At 52.0% G+C, this 15,547-nt stretch overlaps 6 protein-coding genes across 9 annotated transcripts; 1 reads left to right on the top strand and 5 right to left on the bottom strand.

The window, feature by feature from the left end:
- Nucleotides 1-914: 914 nt before the first annotated feature.
- On the bottom strand, nt 915-2,768 carry H257_08079 (hypothetical protein). The gene is made up of 8 exons (XM_009833858.1): nt 2,635-2,768; nt 2,507-2,588; nt 2,286-2,450; nt 2,101-2,180; nt 1,905-2,043; nt 1,602-1,805; nt 1,224-1,349; nt 915-1,151 (listed from the first exon to the last, which is right to left on the bottom strand). Exons 1-8 carry the CDS (start codon nt 2,724-2,726, stop codon nt 1,017-1,019), a joined length of 1,023 nt encoding a protein of 340 aa, XP_009832160.1. The 5' UTR covers nt 2,727-2,768; the 3' UTR covers nt 915-1,016.
- A 155-nt stretch (nt 2,769-2,923) lies between these two features.
- On the bottom strand, nt 2,924-4,520 carry H257_08078 (hypothetical protein; the record flags this gene model as incomplete). The annotated part of the gene is made up of 2 exons (XM_009833857.1): nt 2,924-3,421; nt 3,486-4,520. 2 exons carry the CDS (start codon nt 4,518-4,520, stop codon nt 2,924-2,926), a joined length of 1,533 nt encoding a protein of 510 aa, XP_009832159.1.
- Nucleotides 4,521-4,950: 430 nt separating this feature from the next.
- H257_08077 (hypothetical protein) lies at nt 4,951-6,503 on the bottom strand. Its single transcript, XM_009833856.1, has 4 exons — nt 5,959-6,503; nt 5,719-5,790; nt 5,419-5,502; nt 4,951-5,352 (listed from the first exon to the last, which is right to left on the bottom strand). Exons 1-4 carry the CDS (start codon nt 6,472-6,474, stop codon nt 4,984-4,986), a joined length of 1,041 nt encoding a protein of 346 aa, XP_009832158.1. The 5' UTR covers nt 6,475-6,503; the 3' UTR covers nt 4,951-4,983.
- Nucleotides 6,504-6,668: 165 nt separating this feature from the next.
- H257_08076 (hypothetical protein) lies at nt 6,669-11,146 on the top strand. Of its 4 annotated transcripts, XM_009833853.1 has the most exons (11): nt 6,669-7,666; nt 7,734-8,016; nt 8,080-8,170; nt 8,243-8,389; nt 8,518-8,682; nt 8,739-8,810; nt 8,865-9,502; nt 9,591-9,879; nt 10,007-10,163; nt 10,228-10,914; nt 10,987-11,146. In XM_009833853.1, the coding sequence occupies exons 1-11, from the start codon at nt 6,701-6,703 to the stop codon at nt 11,095-11,097; spliced, it is 3,606 nt and encodes a 1,201-aa protein (XP_009832155.1). In that variant the 5' UTR covers nt 6,669-6,700; the 3' UTR covers nt 11,098-11,146. The 4 variants fall into 4 exon arrangements, with proteins under 4 accessions (XP_009832155.1, XP_009832157.1, XP_009832156.1 ...); XM_009833855.1 differs by having other exon boundaries at nt 10,007-10,914; XM_009833854.1 differs by having other exon boundaries at nt 7,734-8,170.
- Nucleotides 11,147-11,333: 187 nt separating this feature from the next.
- On the bottom strand, nt 11,334-11,980 carry H257_08075 (hypothetical protein). Its single transcript, XM_009833851.1, has 3 exons — nt 11,771-11,980; nt 11,627-11,673; nt 11,334-11,566 (listed from the first exon to the last, which is right to left on the bottom strand). The coding sequence occupies exons 1-3, from the start codon at nt 11,901-11,903 to the stop codon at nt 11,459-11,461; spliced, it is 288 nt and encodes a 95-aa protein (XP_009832153.1). The 5' UTR covers nt 11,904-11,980; the 3' UTR covers nt 11,334-11,458.
- A 154-nt stretch (nt 11,981-12,134) lies between these two features.
- H257_08074 (hypothetical protein) lies at nt 12,135-15,137 on the bottom strand. Its single transcript, XM_009833850.1, has 2 exons — nt 14,939-15,137; nt 12,135-14,865 (listed from the first exon to the last, which is right to left on the bottom strand). The coding sequence occupies exons 1-2, from the start codon at nt 15,059-15,061 to the stop codon at nt 12,184-12,186; spliced, it is 2,805 nt and encodes a 934-aa protein (XP_009832152.1). The 5' UTR covers nt 15,062-15,137; the 3' UTR covers nt 12,135-12,183.
- Nucleotides 15,138-15,547: the final 410 nt, after the last annotated feature.

The following is a 15,547-nucleotide window of genomic DNA, read 5'->3' as shown; positions in this document are numbered from 1 at the left end:
AACGTGGCAAATCAAGCGTTTTGATTGGCTCAATATCGATATTCATGAAACCTGTATAGCCAATCGTAGAATTTCGGCATTACTTCTGAAGAAGGGCCCGTCTGGCAACCCGAAATGTTGCATTAGTCGAAAAAGTCGGATAGGATATACAGGAACCAAGTGATCGTCGGACCGTTTGTCCGACTTTCTTGTTCGTTGTAATATTAATTATATACAAAAGCGAAGTCAAAATCAGACGTGAGAAATTGACAGAAGACAGTCGGACCGAATGTCCTGTATCCATTGATTGGTTATAAGTGCATTTTGACCATGGCAGATGAACAACATAATGTAGTTTTGCCTGCAACCCGCCAGCTAGCAACGACAGTAAGGCTGGTACTACTGGAGGTGTGGAGCATCCGTCAGGGGGATCCTCCCTCTGGCGGATACTCCGCACCACTCTGACCGACCCCAAATGATGCAGCAACAAGCAAAGGCAAGATAATTAGGTCGAATTTAATCCAATCAGAATTGAGTCGGATGAGATGTCCCACTTTATTCGATCACAACACAATATTCTGGCCCACGCCATTTTGGGGCCGAATTCAACAAATCTGATCAAAATTGAAATATGTCTTGCTTGAAGCGTTTTAACCCAAATCCAATAATTCCACGTGGGATTTACTCGTCGAAGAGGTTTAAAACGCCATATTACAAAATTGACCATTTACCTCCATTTTGAGAATAGCATTTTGGTTAATCCCATTTTGAAAGGAAATGGTGTTATATTTTTGAAAAGTTACCAGACAGGCCCAATCATAAAAGTGAGCTTGTACTTCCAGAATGCCAGTCAACGCCGATGATCAGGTCAAACGACGCCACGCCTCGCCAAGGTTGAGCTACGCTGCAACCATGGTACCGATAGTACTAACTGTGAACAAGTAACGTTATACTATTAATTGTACTTCAGAATTCTAGTAGTTACTACTATTAATACGTAGTACTAGTAGAATTTATTTATTCATGGGCCGCCACATCTACTTCTTTTTTCCACCTTTTTTGCCGCCCTTTTTCTTTTTCGAGTCGACCTTTTCGCTGCGATTGAGCTTTTTAAACACTTCGGGGGGGAGTGACGCATCGACTTCAAATACTTTGATTCGTGCCCCTTCAGCCTAAAACGACCAAACGCACAGCAAGTTGCTAAGCCACTATTCCTCTTATAAAAAAGTGTAAAACAAATATACCGATTCCAGGGCTGGCAGTAAAATGTCTGCCCCTTCAACATCAATCAAGTTGAACGAAAACTTGATCGTCGACAGCGTTTTGCAGCGTAGGATGGCGTCGCGGAACGTCTTTAGCGCTTCTACATCCTAAATATATACACCACTCGTTAACTCTTGTTGATTACCAGTATACAAGGTAACGATGGAAATCTTCACCCAGTGGTACTCAAACATATTTTGAGAATAAAAATATTGTGTAGCTATACAAACTAATAGTGTCACAACAATCGTGTAACACTAAAATCAACTTCGAAATTTGTATACGTCATACAAATTCTAAATGCAAATCGAATTACCACTTGATTTCCGTCCTGTACTTGCACAATTTTATTAAAATACCTTTCGAATGCCATTGTCGGAAATGTTGAGCTTGACAAGAGACTGGGACCGCTTGAGCCCCTTGGACAAATTCAACAGCCCCGGATCCCCCAACACGTTCCCTTGAAGACTTAGAGTTTGCAAGCCACTCTTGGCCATGCACAGGAGCTGGGCCAGAACTACCGCCCCGTTGCTCGAGATGTTGCAAAAATCTAAGTGCAGTTGCTGCCATAGAAAGGAACGTGATTTAGCAACGCAAGCTTGAACCATCGAGGAGAAGGCCGCGGATATGTGTAGTTGTACGCAGTAGTCGATAGACAATACCTTGATCGCGTTGTTTTCAAATAGCCCTTGACACAACGCAGTCACGCCGTCGTCGCCAATTTTATTGTTGCAATTCAGCTTTAACGTTTGCAAAGGCGATTTGTGTTCGGCTTTGACAGCGTTGCCCAACATTGCACACCTACCCAACGATGCACATATCACACACAGTTGGTAACAGAATATGATGTGGACAAACCCTTCTGGACCAATGTCGCAATCCATGAGCTCGACGTACACGACGTTTACCAGTGCATGGCCCTCGCAAAGCAAAGTTGACTACCGCACAAATACTCCATCAAGGAAGTGCCAAATCGACAAAATCGGGAGTAGCATGAAGGGGGGACGTTGGGGGTTGAGGGGGGGCTGGTTCATTGGACGTACAATCGCCGACGCGCCTTCGTCCCCAATCGGATTGTTCCACACGCGAACGTTCGCGAGATGCTGATACGGCCCCGTGTTGCTGTGTGGCACAGTGCCGAGGAACGCACACGTCATGGCTCGGATGCCCCCGTTGCCCAAGTTGCCAAACTCCTCGTCAAGTAATATCTACGCCAACGTCAGTTTGCACTACAGTATGTGAGTAAAGGGGATTGTTACTGTACCTGCGTCAACTTCTCATCGGCCTCTTCGCCCTTGCCTTTGATCATGTCGGACACGTGCGAATTCATGGGCACACCAATCGCCCTAGGTTTTGTGGATGACTGACGAGGACTTGTCTTGTGGTATGTACCTGCACATCTTTGTGTAGCTGGCCACGACCATAGGTCGCGTCACGCCGTTGTCCTCAGGCTCGAGCTCCTTCTTCTTGGCTTTCGGTCCCATGTTGCTAGCTCACTATGACGAACTTGGGGCAGGGTGGCTATATTTAGCCACCCAAAGTCAGCTACTTTCTCGTACTTGGTCCGAGTTACAACATGGAGAAATTCCAAGTGTACAGGATGTTGTCTTTGTTTCCGTGTCGTTCAGTAGCTCAACTTCAATCGATAACACCAAGTTTATAAGTGTCATCGATTCACTTGTTACAACGACTTCATGTTCAACTGAAGCGTGAATTGGGCTACAAGCAGCGCCCCCAGACTGAGGATGCCGCCCACAAGCACGGGCAACGCGTGTCCCATGTCCGTTTGCACCAGCAGCGTCGCAAGCACAAAGTTGAGCAGCTGGCCAGCGCAATTCGCAGAATTGAACGCCCCGGCAAACAAACCCAGTTGATTGTCTGGGCCATGCCCAACCACATGCATAATCACTGGAATTTGCATCGCAAACACCGTGTTTTGTGTGATGGCGCACAGCACTACAATCGTCACATTCATTTCAACGACCTTGCAGAACGCCATCGCGATCAGCATCGCTTGCGGTAAAATAGACCACGTAAACACGCGCTTGGCGCCACACGTTCGGACGAGCCAGGGCAAAATGCACAGGTAGACCAGCCCCACGCCGTTGAAAATCGTGTCTGTGATTCCCCCTGCGAGGTGCACACCGTCGTTGTACGCTAGTTGGGGGCCCGTGCATTCCTAGACCCATATTGGGATGAAATTGTTTCGTTGCTTTCGGATGAAAGAAATTGAAATCTCAAACCTTCCCGCAGATGTTGGCCCCGTCCGCACTGCCACCAAACACATGCAACCCAAAGAATTGCCCCTTGGCGCCGTTATACGCAGTGTAGCCGTACTGAATGAGCAAAAAGCACACGCAAAACGACACGAGGACGCGTGGTAGCTGGCGGAGGCCAGTGTAGACGGCGGCAAACGCTTGCTGGAGCTGCTGGCACCGAGGTGTCGCGTCCGCTGGGGACGTGTACGGCTCCTCCTTGGCCCAAATGCACACGGGAAGGGCGGTGCCGAGCATGACACCCACCAGCATAAACATGAACGCGTGAATGGACTCGTGGGCAGGCCCAAAGAACAAAATGTACCCCGACACGCAAAACGACCCGGCAATTGAAAATCCCTGGCCGATCGACGCCGCCGTCACTTGCCGGTCGCCTGCAAAGTCAGCCAAGATCAAACTCACCGGGACCTGCGTCATGTTAACCGTGATGTCCATCCAAATGTAGCACAGCACTGTCCACACGGCCGTCCACGGCTGGCGAGCCCCACCCCGGACGTCCCCCATAGCTTCGCCGATTTCCCTAGCGTACGACATGACCAGCCAGCACGTGGAGGACGCGACAGCCCCAAAGAGGAGAAAAGGGCGGCGGCGGCCATACGTACTCGTACACGCGTCACTGAGCACCCCCACTGTGGGAGCCACCAATAGACCAGTCAGGGGGCCAATGATTTGCACCAGTTGCACGGCCCACGACGGCAAGAGCGTTTCGAGAAGGGGGCCAAATGCCGCCCACTGAGCAGCCCATGCCATGTTCATGGCCATCTTAGGGGCAGCGAGAAACACCATGAACAAGATCGAGCAGGCCGGCGGTGGGGGATGGTAGAACGTCGCGTCGGGCACCAACGAGGTGTCGACAACATGAAACGACTTGGGCGTGACAATCGTGTTGGCGTAGCCTCCCGGGGAGAGACAGACAGCACCTCGGGAAATTGACGGCGGGGCGGTAGCAGCAGGAGGGGGTGGCGTCGCCTGCGTCGCCGAGTATGTCGGAGCTATCGCCATGACTTCCGTTGAGATATGCAGCGATGTGTGTGGCCAAGCCCAATAATGCAAAGTGAGGTGATGGTTGGAGACACCAGCCAGTTGATACAACTGGACGAGCGTTGTGCACCCGTTGGACAGAAAAAGCAAATCCCCACGTCTATATCGGAACGCGAGACAGGCCTGTCTGCAGTCGATACTAGGTTGGTACTACGTAGTACTACTTGAATTATAAAGTAATAATACCTTGGACCTTAACTAATCTAACTCTAGTTTTGGAAGTCCCAAAACCTCGTCAACTCACTCTCCCAATTGCATTTCGTACCACACAAATCAAAAAGTCGGTAGTATCATGTTACCGTACAACGTCGAAAGCTTACAAAAGTAGCTGGCTCAACACCGGACTAACACGCGACTGCTGGTCCTCTCACGAATACGCATGATCCTGTAGTGACGGGTGTAGGTAGTATATTTGCATTTGGAATTACTCGTCGTATTCCTGCATGACAAGCGCATGGGCATCTGGAATGCGCAACGACGACTTGGTCACGACAGACTTGTCCTGCATGTGTTTCACGGCGGCTTCAAAGTCATCGTCCGAGTCTTCGCCCAGCCCCGCCGCCGCGCGCTTGGCCTTGTCGGCCTTGTCCTTCGCCTGGACGTTCACGGGAACGACCCCCACTAGCCCCCCGGGGACTTTGGACGCTTTGAGCGCCTTCTCCCACGGCACCATCGCCTTCTTGTATAGCTCGAGCGTCGTGCGTGCATCGATCACCGAGTCGTGCTCGCCAGCTTGGATCGTTTTGTCCAACACTTCCAACGCCAAATGTCGCAATGCTTTCGGCAGCAGTTTCTATGGACAACACATCACCATGACTTGGTATCCAGAGGATTCCACCTAGTTTTTACTTCGTCATACCGTGCCGTTCACCCTCCGTCGCATATACGGGCGGTACTTGGTCGTATCGCGCAACATTGGCTTGGGATGTGTCAACATCAACGCCTACCGACAGAATATATCATAAACATCACATAGATATCATATAGATAGATAGCTTCACTTATATAACATCAAAAATATATATATATAATATATAATAAAGATAGCATCACAAATATATATATATCGAATATAGTTTATAGATAGCATCACAAATAACTATAGATGTACATATACATATAGAAGAGCGTGGGGGAAGAAAAGGTATGGTTTTGTTACCTGCAGATCGTTGCGAACGGCATGCCCCACTAGAATTTTGTCCTTGAGAATCGCGCCAACGTCCACTTGGCACTATACACGACACACAGATGACGATGCAATCTGCATATATCATTTACGACAGACAGCATGAACAATCGAGCGCGAGACACTCCATATCGCGGTTCAATATGCTGAATCGGATACCCAAAACTTCGCCATCGATCCAACGACGTATTGCACTACATGAATTCTTCTTACCTGGGCAAACGAAATCGCATTCCGAAACGACTTGGATCGGATCCCACTGACGTGGGTGCGGTAGTCCGTGACCTTTTCCAGCGGCTTGACGTGCTCGTCGTACACCACGTCACCGTTAAAGTCGACGATACTGCATCGAGCGAGCACGCTGCGCGTGCCACCGACGCCGACGCCGACCATTTCGCAATCCATCGCGACAATCAGGTTCGAGTCGATCCAGTCGATGGTTTGAGACTTTTTCGGTTTCTTATCCGACGTGACCTTTTTGCTCTTGACGTGGCGCAGGTCGTTCTTCTTCTGGGGGACGTTGGTCTTGTTGTGGGTCGCTGCTGGCTTCGCGTTGGCAGCTACTACGAGTGGCTTGAGCTTGGCCCAGTTGCTGCCAGCGGCAATGGGAAGTGGCTTCTTTGGACCACCACCATTGGTTTTAGGCTTCTTCTTCTTGTGTCCGCCGTTGCCGCTCGCGGTGCTGTCCGCAGGTCGCTTCAACGACGTCGGTGGTTGGTCGGCGGCCATGGTGGTGGAATTGCAATTGTTGATTGGTGGTGCGGAAATGTAATGAAAGGTCAACCGCTCATATTATTTAGTCTAAATAATAAGTCAAGTGTAGTCTGTCAATTACAGAACCATACATGGCGTCAAAATAGCCATTTGGCACCATTCTGAAACCTGCGAAACGGTTACAAATTCTAAACCATCTCCGTTTCATCCTCTAACGCAACTCGGCTAGTGGAGAGTTGCCATGGACCTGCCAACTTCACCGGCCACACAAGACGGTGCAGCATCCGATACCAACACCATTCAACCAGAACCAATCGATCCGGCGCAATGGGGTCGTCCCATGACATTAGACGACTTTGCGCCACCACCTGTGGCCCCCGTCGTGGTTGGTCGCCCGTTGTCACTAAACGATTTTGCCCCGTCGCCCCAACAAACCGTCGGGAGGCCTTTGACGCTGGACGATTTCGCCCCGCACCACCTTCCGCCCATTTCACCCCCCATAGCCACGATCCCCCCAACCGCCACCGAAAATATACCTCCCTTCGACAACTCGAGCTTGATCGTGGACGAAACCCCAGTACCCCCGGACACTAGAAGCAACGTGTTTGGAGAAGACGTTGTTCTGTCCAACCTCAACACGGAATTCGTGGGGAACCAAGAAACCCAGCTAGACGCGGCGGAATCGTCCACTGCATCCTTCATAGCGTCCAGCACCAACCGTTGTGTGGATTCCGCCGTGGTGATGCACCACCGGTCGGTGCGGGCGTTGGCGAACCGCACCGTCGCGGCGACGCGGCCAGACATGATCAAAAACGCCAAGCGGCTGGCCATGTCCCAGCGGCTCGGCGCCGGCAAACCGTTTATCCACACGACGATGCAAGACATTTCCGAGCTCGGCACGGGCATCCACCTGTACTTTATGTTCACCAAGTACATGGGTGTGTGCTTCTGCGTCATGTCAGTCCTCGCCCTGCCCGCCCTTGTCATGAATGCCAGCGGCCACGGCTTTGAGATAGACATGGTCGACCCGCTCAAGTTTTCCACGCTTAGCATCGCGAACCTCGGCGTGAACTCGACCATGAACGCCACGACGGACTGGTGCATCGACAATCCGTTTACTGATGACCCCAACTACATTAGCTACATCACGACGTCGTTCGACGTGTTGTTTTCGCTCGCGTTTGTAGGGTTCATTATGATTTTCAAGGTACTATATGACCAGCAGCATATATATACTGTGGACGGTAGCGTTACCCAAGTTTCCCTCGTGTTAGATGAAAATTCAAACCGCCGTGGCCCAGCAAGCGGAAAACGTCACGCCGGCAAAGTATGCCGTGTTTGTACGAGGGTTACCTCGATCGGCAACCGAAGCGGACATTGTCGCCCATTTCAACGCCTTGTACGACCCCCTCAAGGACTACATGGAACTCCCGTTGTACTTTGGCTGTTGGGGGAAGCGCAAGCCCCCCATCGAGAGGCGGCACCTCACGACGGGGGGTCACTTGTCCAAACCGGTGACCAACTTGGATCACGTGGGCGGAAACGACCTATATAAAGGCAAGTGGATTGCCGAAGTGAGCATTTCCCGACCTTCGGGGGGGCTTCTACGAACGTTTCTAGCGATGGATGACTTGACGGCCGAAGCCGCAGAGTTGCAAGACATTCTCGACACGTACAAAGGGCAACAAGTGGCTGAAAAGGTCACTCCACGGTAGGAGACCAGGGCGTTTTGACGAGGCTACGACTATAAATTTGATGATGAGGGGGGGTGATGATGATATAGGATTGAAAAGAAGCTCAAGAAGGTCCAACTGCACCTGGAAAAGAAAACGAATCGACTCAAAGCGTTGAAAAAAGACGACGGTGGGGTGTACTTGACCCAATGCGACAGTGCCTTTGTCGTGTTTAATTGCGTCGAGTCCCAGCGCCGGTATGTGAGATTGCATTTTTTATTAAATTGCAGTGGCATAGAGTACAGTTTAGGATCATATGATTGAGTACTTTTTGGACCAGATAGCAGTAATATCATTGAGTACCATATGATTTTGTTGGTGGTAGGTGTGTGCGAGATTACCGTACGAGCCACAAATGGTATGCCCGGTACTTTCAACCCAAGGCACTTCGCTTCCAGGGCATTCACCGGCTACAGATTCAACCGGCGCCTGAGCCGTCTGACATTATTTGGGAAAATCTCGAAGTATCGACCCAGGAACGACGCTATCGGTATGCACTTGGGTTGTGCGCCTGCTGTGGCGCGTGCTGATTTTGTGCGTATGTAGACGGGCATTTACGAACTTCATTGCGTTTCTACTCCTGTTGCTGTCGTGTGCGATAATTTCCGTGGCGCAGAGGTAAGTTAGTACAACAGTTCTCCTCTTGTTACCCTCGCCGACCGATATTTTTAGTGCCCAGCAAACGTTTTCAAAACAAGGGATTCCCAACTTTTGCGCCGAAGCGATTCCAGCAGTCTTCCTCGGCGACTACGACAACATCTCGCACTACGAGTGGGTGTTGGGGTGGGACCCATACCCGACCGAACAACTCTGCCCCAATATTGAGGCTTTTCACGTGACGTTCATGAACAGCCCTCGCGTGACCCAAGCCATTCCCCCCGGGTCGAATCTGACGCAATGTATGGATCCGTGTGTGTCACTCGACCCGTCGATCGACCACGAATGCAACACCTTGCCTTGCTTCCGCCCCGATTTAGTCAATAAATATACTCGGCCGTGTGCGACGTATGCAGCGTCCGACATTTTGCAGTGCTATTGCGGGCCCAAGCTCACGAACGCGATCAAATTGTATGGGATCTTCGAAGGGCCACGTAAAATGTACCAGAACCAGGTACCGTGTCAGGAGTACTTGACCAGCTACGTCCGGAAAAACGGCGCGATTGTCGTGGCTGCAGGCATCGTAATCATCGTCAACTTGTGTTTGCAAACGATTATAAGGGCGTTTGGCGAGTTTGAGCGACACACAAGCGAGAGCGAGCGCGCGTCGGCGCTCGTGTTCAAGCTGTTTTTTGCGCAACTGCTCAACACTGGTATGTGGAGATGGGGCGCTAGGGGGATGGAATTTCCTAGTATTATCCCCCAAGAATACCGTGGTTTTGAATGCTGATGTGTATATAGGTGTCATCGTGCTCCTTGTGAACGCCAACTGGACGGACGTGCCGCTGCCCCTCAGTCTGGAGAAAATCTTCCACGGCGAATTTGACGACTTTGTGCAAAAGTGGTATGTTGCCGTTGGCGTGGGCATCGCCACGACAATGCTGGTCAATTCCGTGGCGCCCCAGATCGCCCCAACCATGATGACGTTTGTGATTGGTCCGATTTCTCGGTGGTTTGGTCAGCGCTCCGCCATCACCCAAAAGCAGCTCGATGAAGTGTACGCTGGTCCCCCATTTGACATTTCCCTACGGTATAGTACATGCTTGGAATATAGAGGGTCACGATAGAGTGTATATGAATATTCTCCATGAACTTGTTATGTGTTCAACTTTGCCGTGGTGTGTACCGAATGTGACATGTGCTATGCCTGGGGGTAGGTATCCGTTGGTACTCAACACGGTATTTGTGACCATGATGTACTGTGGCGGGATTCCAATTTTGCTTCCGATCGCGGCCGCGTCTTGTCTGATTACGTATTCCTGTGACAAGGTCACGCTCATGCGGTTGTATTCGATTCGCACGGCGTACGACGAAGTACGTCCCCCCCCGATGTTCCTCCCCTCTCCCCCCAACTAGCCCCCTCGCTTGTACTGACTAGGCGCTGGGTCAGCTGGCGCTCTCGATGCTCCCGTTTGCGCTGCTCATCCACTTGGGGTTTTCCACGTGGATGTACGGCAACAACCAGTTTCTCAAGTCGAATCTCCTCGACGTGAAGTGGATCGTCACCAGCCTCGGGCTCAATCACGGCGACGCCGTCAGCGACGTCAACGACGTGTACGAATCCTTCCGAGACATTGTAGCCACGTACGACCCCCTCGGGCGCAACGGACTCGCGTCCAAAATCTTTCGGACCAATGTGTTTCCCATGTTTGCGCTGTTTGTGATGGCGGCGTGCTCGATCTTCCTCTCCCAGTTTATCCGCGCTTTGTTGTGGCCGATTCTGGACAAGACCCTCGGGCTCGTCGTTCGCGTCGTGTCGCTGCTAGGAGCATCGGCGGTCGCGTGTGTTGGCAACGTGTGTCTCCGCAAGCGGTACGCGTCCTCCGACGACATAAGCACGATTCCGCAGTACCCCGACTTTACCGGTCAGTTTGAAAAGACCGTGCCCCTTGACTCCAAAGTGGACCGAGAAAAGGGCTTTGAGCGGCTACCCTCCACTGGTATGTTGATTCGCAAGTGGCTTGTCGACACCCCCACAAGAGACACCGGCGACCGTATGCTCACGTGGGAAGCGTTCACAGCCCCCGTGCGAACGTACAGCATTGAGGCCAATCCAAAGTACAAGGTACGTACATACATTTATCGATCTATTGTTTTGTTCGGTATATGGAGGGATATTAGAACGGTCGATGGATAGAATGCGGTGGTGGAAATGCGAAAAGCAGCCAAGCGCATGCATGGCGAGTTGGTCGAAAAGTCTATGATGAGTGCGACCCCTCGAAACCCCGCGGCAGTGTCCCCCATGTAGTGTAGTACTGGAATTTACCATGTTAACAATGTACTTCGAAGTAAAGGTGTACAACTGTACTCACGTTAGTAGACATTATAAATCACTACATATGTATTAATAACTTTATCGTGACTAATGTATACCGATAGTTTGCAAGGTGGGCGTACTGTATTAACGGACTTACTATTATTAATAATACGTAGTGCTATTAATAGCATTACGTAGTAATACTTTGAACCAACAACCAACGATAGTCTGTCTGCCAGCTCCACTTTATTGAATGTCATTGACGCCATGTGGCCAAACAAGTATAAATTGCCTATGCCAACGAAACTCTGGAATTGTAAGCTACAAGTTTCTTGGTTCATTCGAATGGCGATTACTTTTCCTCAGCGTACGAGTAAAACCCCTGGGCATACTTGATCCCAAACTCGTCGCTGTCCTCGGGGGGGTGCTTGAGGGCTTTTCGGGGGCTTTCGTCCAACTCCTACCATCCATCCATCCATTGGTTCCAAGACATTTATACCATCAAATGCACACTGAGTACCTTGAATATATCGTGGAGGTTGCCGTCGTGCTTGGTGTACAAGGCCGCTGCACTCACACACACATATGTCAACATGAATTGACTTTCAATCGCGCCAGGGGGCTGTCAATACCGCTAGTATTTCAACGATCAACTACTACTTACCATACTGTTTGGCGACATCGCGGTCGTACGCCAAGGCGTCGGGGCGGTCGTGGCACTTGGCTGCCTTCAAATTGCCCACGGATTTACTCAATGCGGACGCATCCACCACCGCGGACGTTCCTTTGCTTTCCATATCGATCGAGTTGTTCAATACACTGCGGAATGACCGATTGCAGTCGCGAGGCTGTTACTGATTTGCCTACAGTTGTTCGATGTTTTGTGTCCGTTACGCTTGAGTCGTCATCGTCACTAGTTTCAACTGTCCCGCCGCTAGAACCATGCATCTTGTCCATAGAATGAACATACTCGAGGCGCTCGTTCGTTTAGGCTATAAAATAGTGTGTATGCGGTGCAATTCCAACAAGAAGAAAAGCCTTCATTCATGAACCTTTCAAGGGATAAAGCTTTATCCTCTATTCGTCGTCGCGTATGACAGTTGTTTGCACTTGTTCTTGCACGACATCGACCAACACTTCTAGCATTTCTGTAGGCAGCATCGACGTGTCGTCCCCGTCAGTCAAGTCGTCTTCTTCAACTTCGTCGTCATATGTCATTCCTTTCGGGGCAACTCGATTCACGGCAGTGTCGTGACCCGTTTGGTTTTTGTCTGCATCGTTCAGATAACTAATCAACGTAGCCTCATCAAAGGCTGGTTCGTGGGCAATCAGCGATCGGAAGCTCTGGCGATAGCTCTCCAGCCCATGACTGGACAACTTGGTCCGCATGGCCAACACAAACACTCGATCGACGATCGTGGGGGCGACCACAATTCCTCGAAATGAATGGTGGCCGTCGACTTGGCGGCCGGGAGACAGCAGCACCACTTCCACGCCCACGTGTTTGTAAATGCCCACGCCGCTTCGATCCACGCCCGTGTAGTCGCGTTTGGGCAGTTGCGTTACCACGTCGCCGTCGTTCACAACGCGAAACCCACAGACGGTTGCGTTGAACAACATTTGAAACGTATGGTTGCCAACGCGCGGACTGCCAAAGTTGTACATGGTTACAGCCACGTTTGGTTGGGCTAGCGCCATATCGAGCGCACACAAAGTAGCGAGTGCCCCCCCGAGGCTATGGCCCGTGCAAAACAGCTGCAGCGGTTGGTTGGTCGGTCGGGGAAGCCGACGCACGGCGTCGTGGAGGTCGACTTGCAGCGCCATGTACGCCTGCAGAAACCCCACATGGACATATACGTCGCTGCGGTGGTATCGCCGCTTCAAGTCGCCCCGCTGGGCTTTAAACTGCATGCCAGGAAACAACACTTGCCGAGACTTGAGGTCCGTCAGGCCGTTCTTCAGGCTCCCCGTGCCCCGAAAGCTCAAAATGTACCGGTCGGATTCTCGATCGTGCAATAACAAGGCGTTCGTGTCGGTCACGGCGTCGTGGAACACCTGGAGGACCGATATGTTGTATGCAGTTGGGTGGATGATGTCGTGACCAAGGCGTCCAAACGAGGATGGAGACGGGGGCTGTCGAGGGAAAGTGGGGGGAAGACCCCCTCGGCTCGAGCTTTCCGTTGTCATGGGGATGCCAAGATCGGGGGAACCCGATGAACCATCGTCAAAGTAACACGTGACGCTGCAATTAAGCATCGTCACGGCGGTCGTGAGATTGAACGTTCGGAAGGCCGAGGAGGGGGCACCATCCGCTTCGTCGTCTAGAGCTACAGACCGGTGCTCGGGGGATGTCTGCAACAGTTGGGACGCCTTGAGGGGGAGGTAGCACTTGAGCACCATCCACGCAAATGCTTGCAACCGAACAAGCGCCGCCAGCCACGCCAGGCTTTTCGCGGTCGGGGTCGAGTGCGTCCCCGTCGTCCGTTTCATCAACGTGATCAACGACCCGATCGCCTCCGGTACCACCAAAAACGACAGCACGCCATACGTAACATACCGGAACTTTGCTGTTTTGTACGGAAATGTTCGAATCTCCCGCCCTCGACGCACCCAGTACCACAATACCATCACGCCCTGGGTACAGAATTCCAGTACCGTGATCACGAGCACTAGTACATCTGTGACATGTTGGCTGAGCACCCACTCGTAGTTGACCCCCTGGGCGATCGTGAGGACGGCCACGGTGGCCGCTTTGACCACGTAAAACCGAACGGTGCTATTCTTGTCCGATGTATTGAGGGTGTTGTCGGACGTGCGGTCCATCCCGTCGGCAAAGCACAAGACAAAGAACCGAGTCGTGTTCTTGCCCACAAGGTACAGCCAAAAGCTGAGCTGCAACAGCGCCTGGGGCATGGCCGCCCCCGCCATCGTAAACACGAATTGGGCGATAGCAAACGGGATCTGGATTTGCAGCATGAGCGAAAGGAGCAGGCACGGAATCCACCACCACTGGGGCAGCGACACGTGGGGCTGCGAGCTCCGGAACATCCGCACGCGGTGCACAAAGTAGCCAAGGGACACCACGTCGACAGCCATGACCGTGCTCGAACAGTACAAGGTGACGTAGGGCGAGACGAAATACTGGTGCCACGTCATGGTGAGCGTTTCAAGCGGCGGGACGTGCCGCGACGAGTCGAGGGCAAGGTCGACGTTCACGGCAGAGTAGAGGTTGATGTCCACGCCGAACAACGTGTCGTAGTCGACGGCAAAGGGCGGACTCTCCACCGTCGTGATTCCGGACGAGGTGGTCGTGGTGGTCCAATTCGTAAACGACTGCGACTGCGACGGTCCATTGTGTATCGATTCTATCGAGAGCGTGGCCGTGGCAAACGGGGGGGCGTCAGAAGCCAAAGCCACCAACGCCGGGGAAAGAGCCGACACGACCAGCGACATGTGCGTGCAGAAAGGAGACACGCGGGTGTGAGCGAGCACATGGCGGCATCCGTCGCCTGTGCACGAGAAGGGCGAAGTGGCCACCACAGTGGACGACGTGTCCAGCGCGATGATGGGCAAAAATGCAAACGCAAACAGGTAGTACACGACCAAGAGCTGGATCACTTTGGGCTTGGTCATCACTTCGAGCTGCGCGATCGGTCGGGCCAGAGGCAACAGCAGCTCCGCCTTCCACTCGCTCGCGGGGTGGATAACTTTGCGATGAATGGGCACCTTTGTCGTGGCGATCCAGCTCGGTCGGGCAAGCTACCAGGACCAATATATCATCGAGATGAAGCTTCCCACGACGGAAAGGTATGGTAGATGGAGGAGGCATCACCCGAAACGACGATGAGGCTAGGATGGTGGTGCCATCGCCACTACAAGCAAGCGACGGCAGTGACGGGACCTCGTCATGCGCTAGCCTATCCTCAGCATACGTGCCTGCAACTGGAGGCTCCATGCCAACTGAGCTGCAAAAAACGTCGTGTTGGCACCCGGTCAACCGAACGTGCCAGAATTGTGAAAGCGATGCAACAGGGTGTCTGTGTATGGAACGCTGAATGCCAAAAATAGACATCGGAATTGGGACTCACACCGTGGTTGGTACGTACACTATGGGAGGCTCACCAAAAGTGTTTAGACTTCGTTCGTGCTTAGAAGTGCGGTTGTGAGGCGGTCACATCGATATGCAGCCCAAAGATCAGATCGACGGGAAATATAAACATTCAAGGGCTGACGCTGATAGACGTAGCTCAGCTTACCGTCATGATGAAGTGGGGGACATGACTCGTTCCGAGAGGCCCATCCATGATGGCGCTTGTCCGTGCGTCATGCATGCACTTTGTGCAGTCTGCGGTGTGAGATGAGCTCCAAGCAGCCGCCACGCCCCTTTAGCGTTTTTGCATGTGGGTCATTTGGTGGAACTTTGACTCCATTTTGGTGAGAG

Source organism: Aphanomyces astaci (assembly GCF_000520075.1).
Source record: "Aphanomyces astaci strain APO3 unplaced genomic scaffold supercont1.17, whole genome shotgun sequence".
Lineage (NCBI taxonomy): Eukaryota > Oomycota > Saprolegniomycetes > Saprolegniales > Verrucalvaceae > Aphanomyces > Aphanomyces astaci.
The sequence above is the reverse complement of the archived record's forward strand: the minus strand, read 5'-3'. Positions and strand labels throughout refer to the sequence as shown.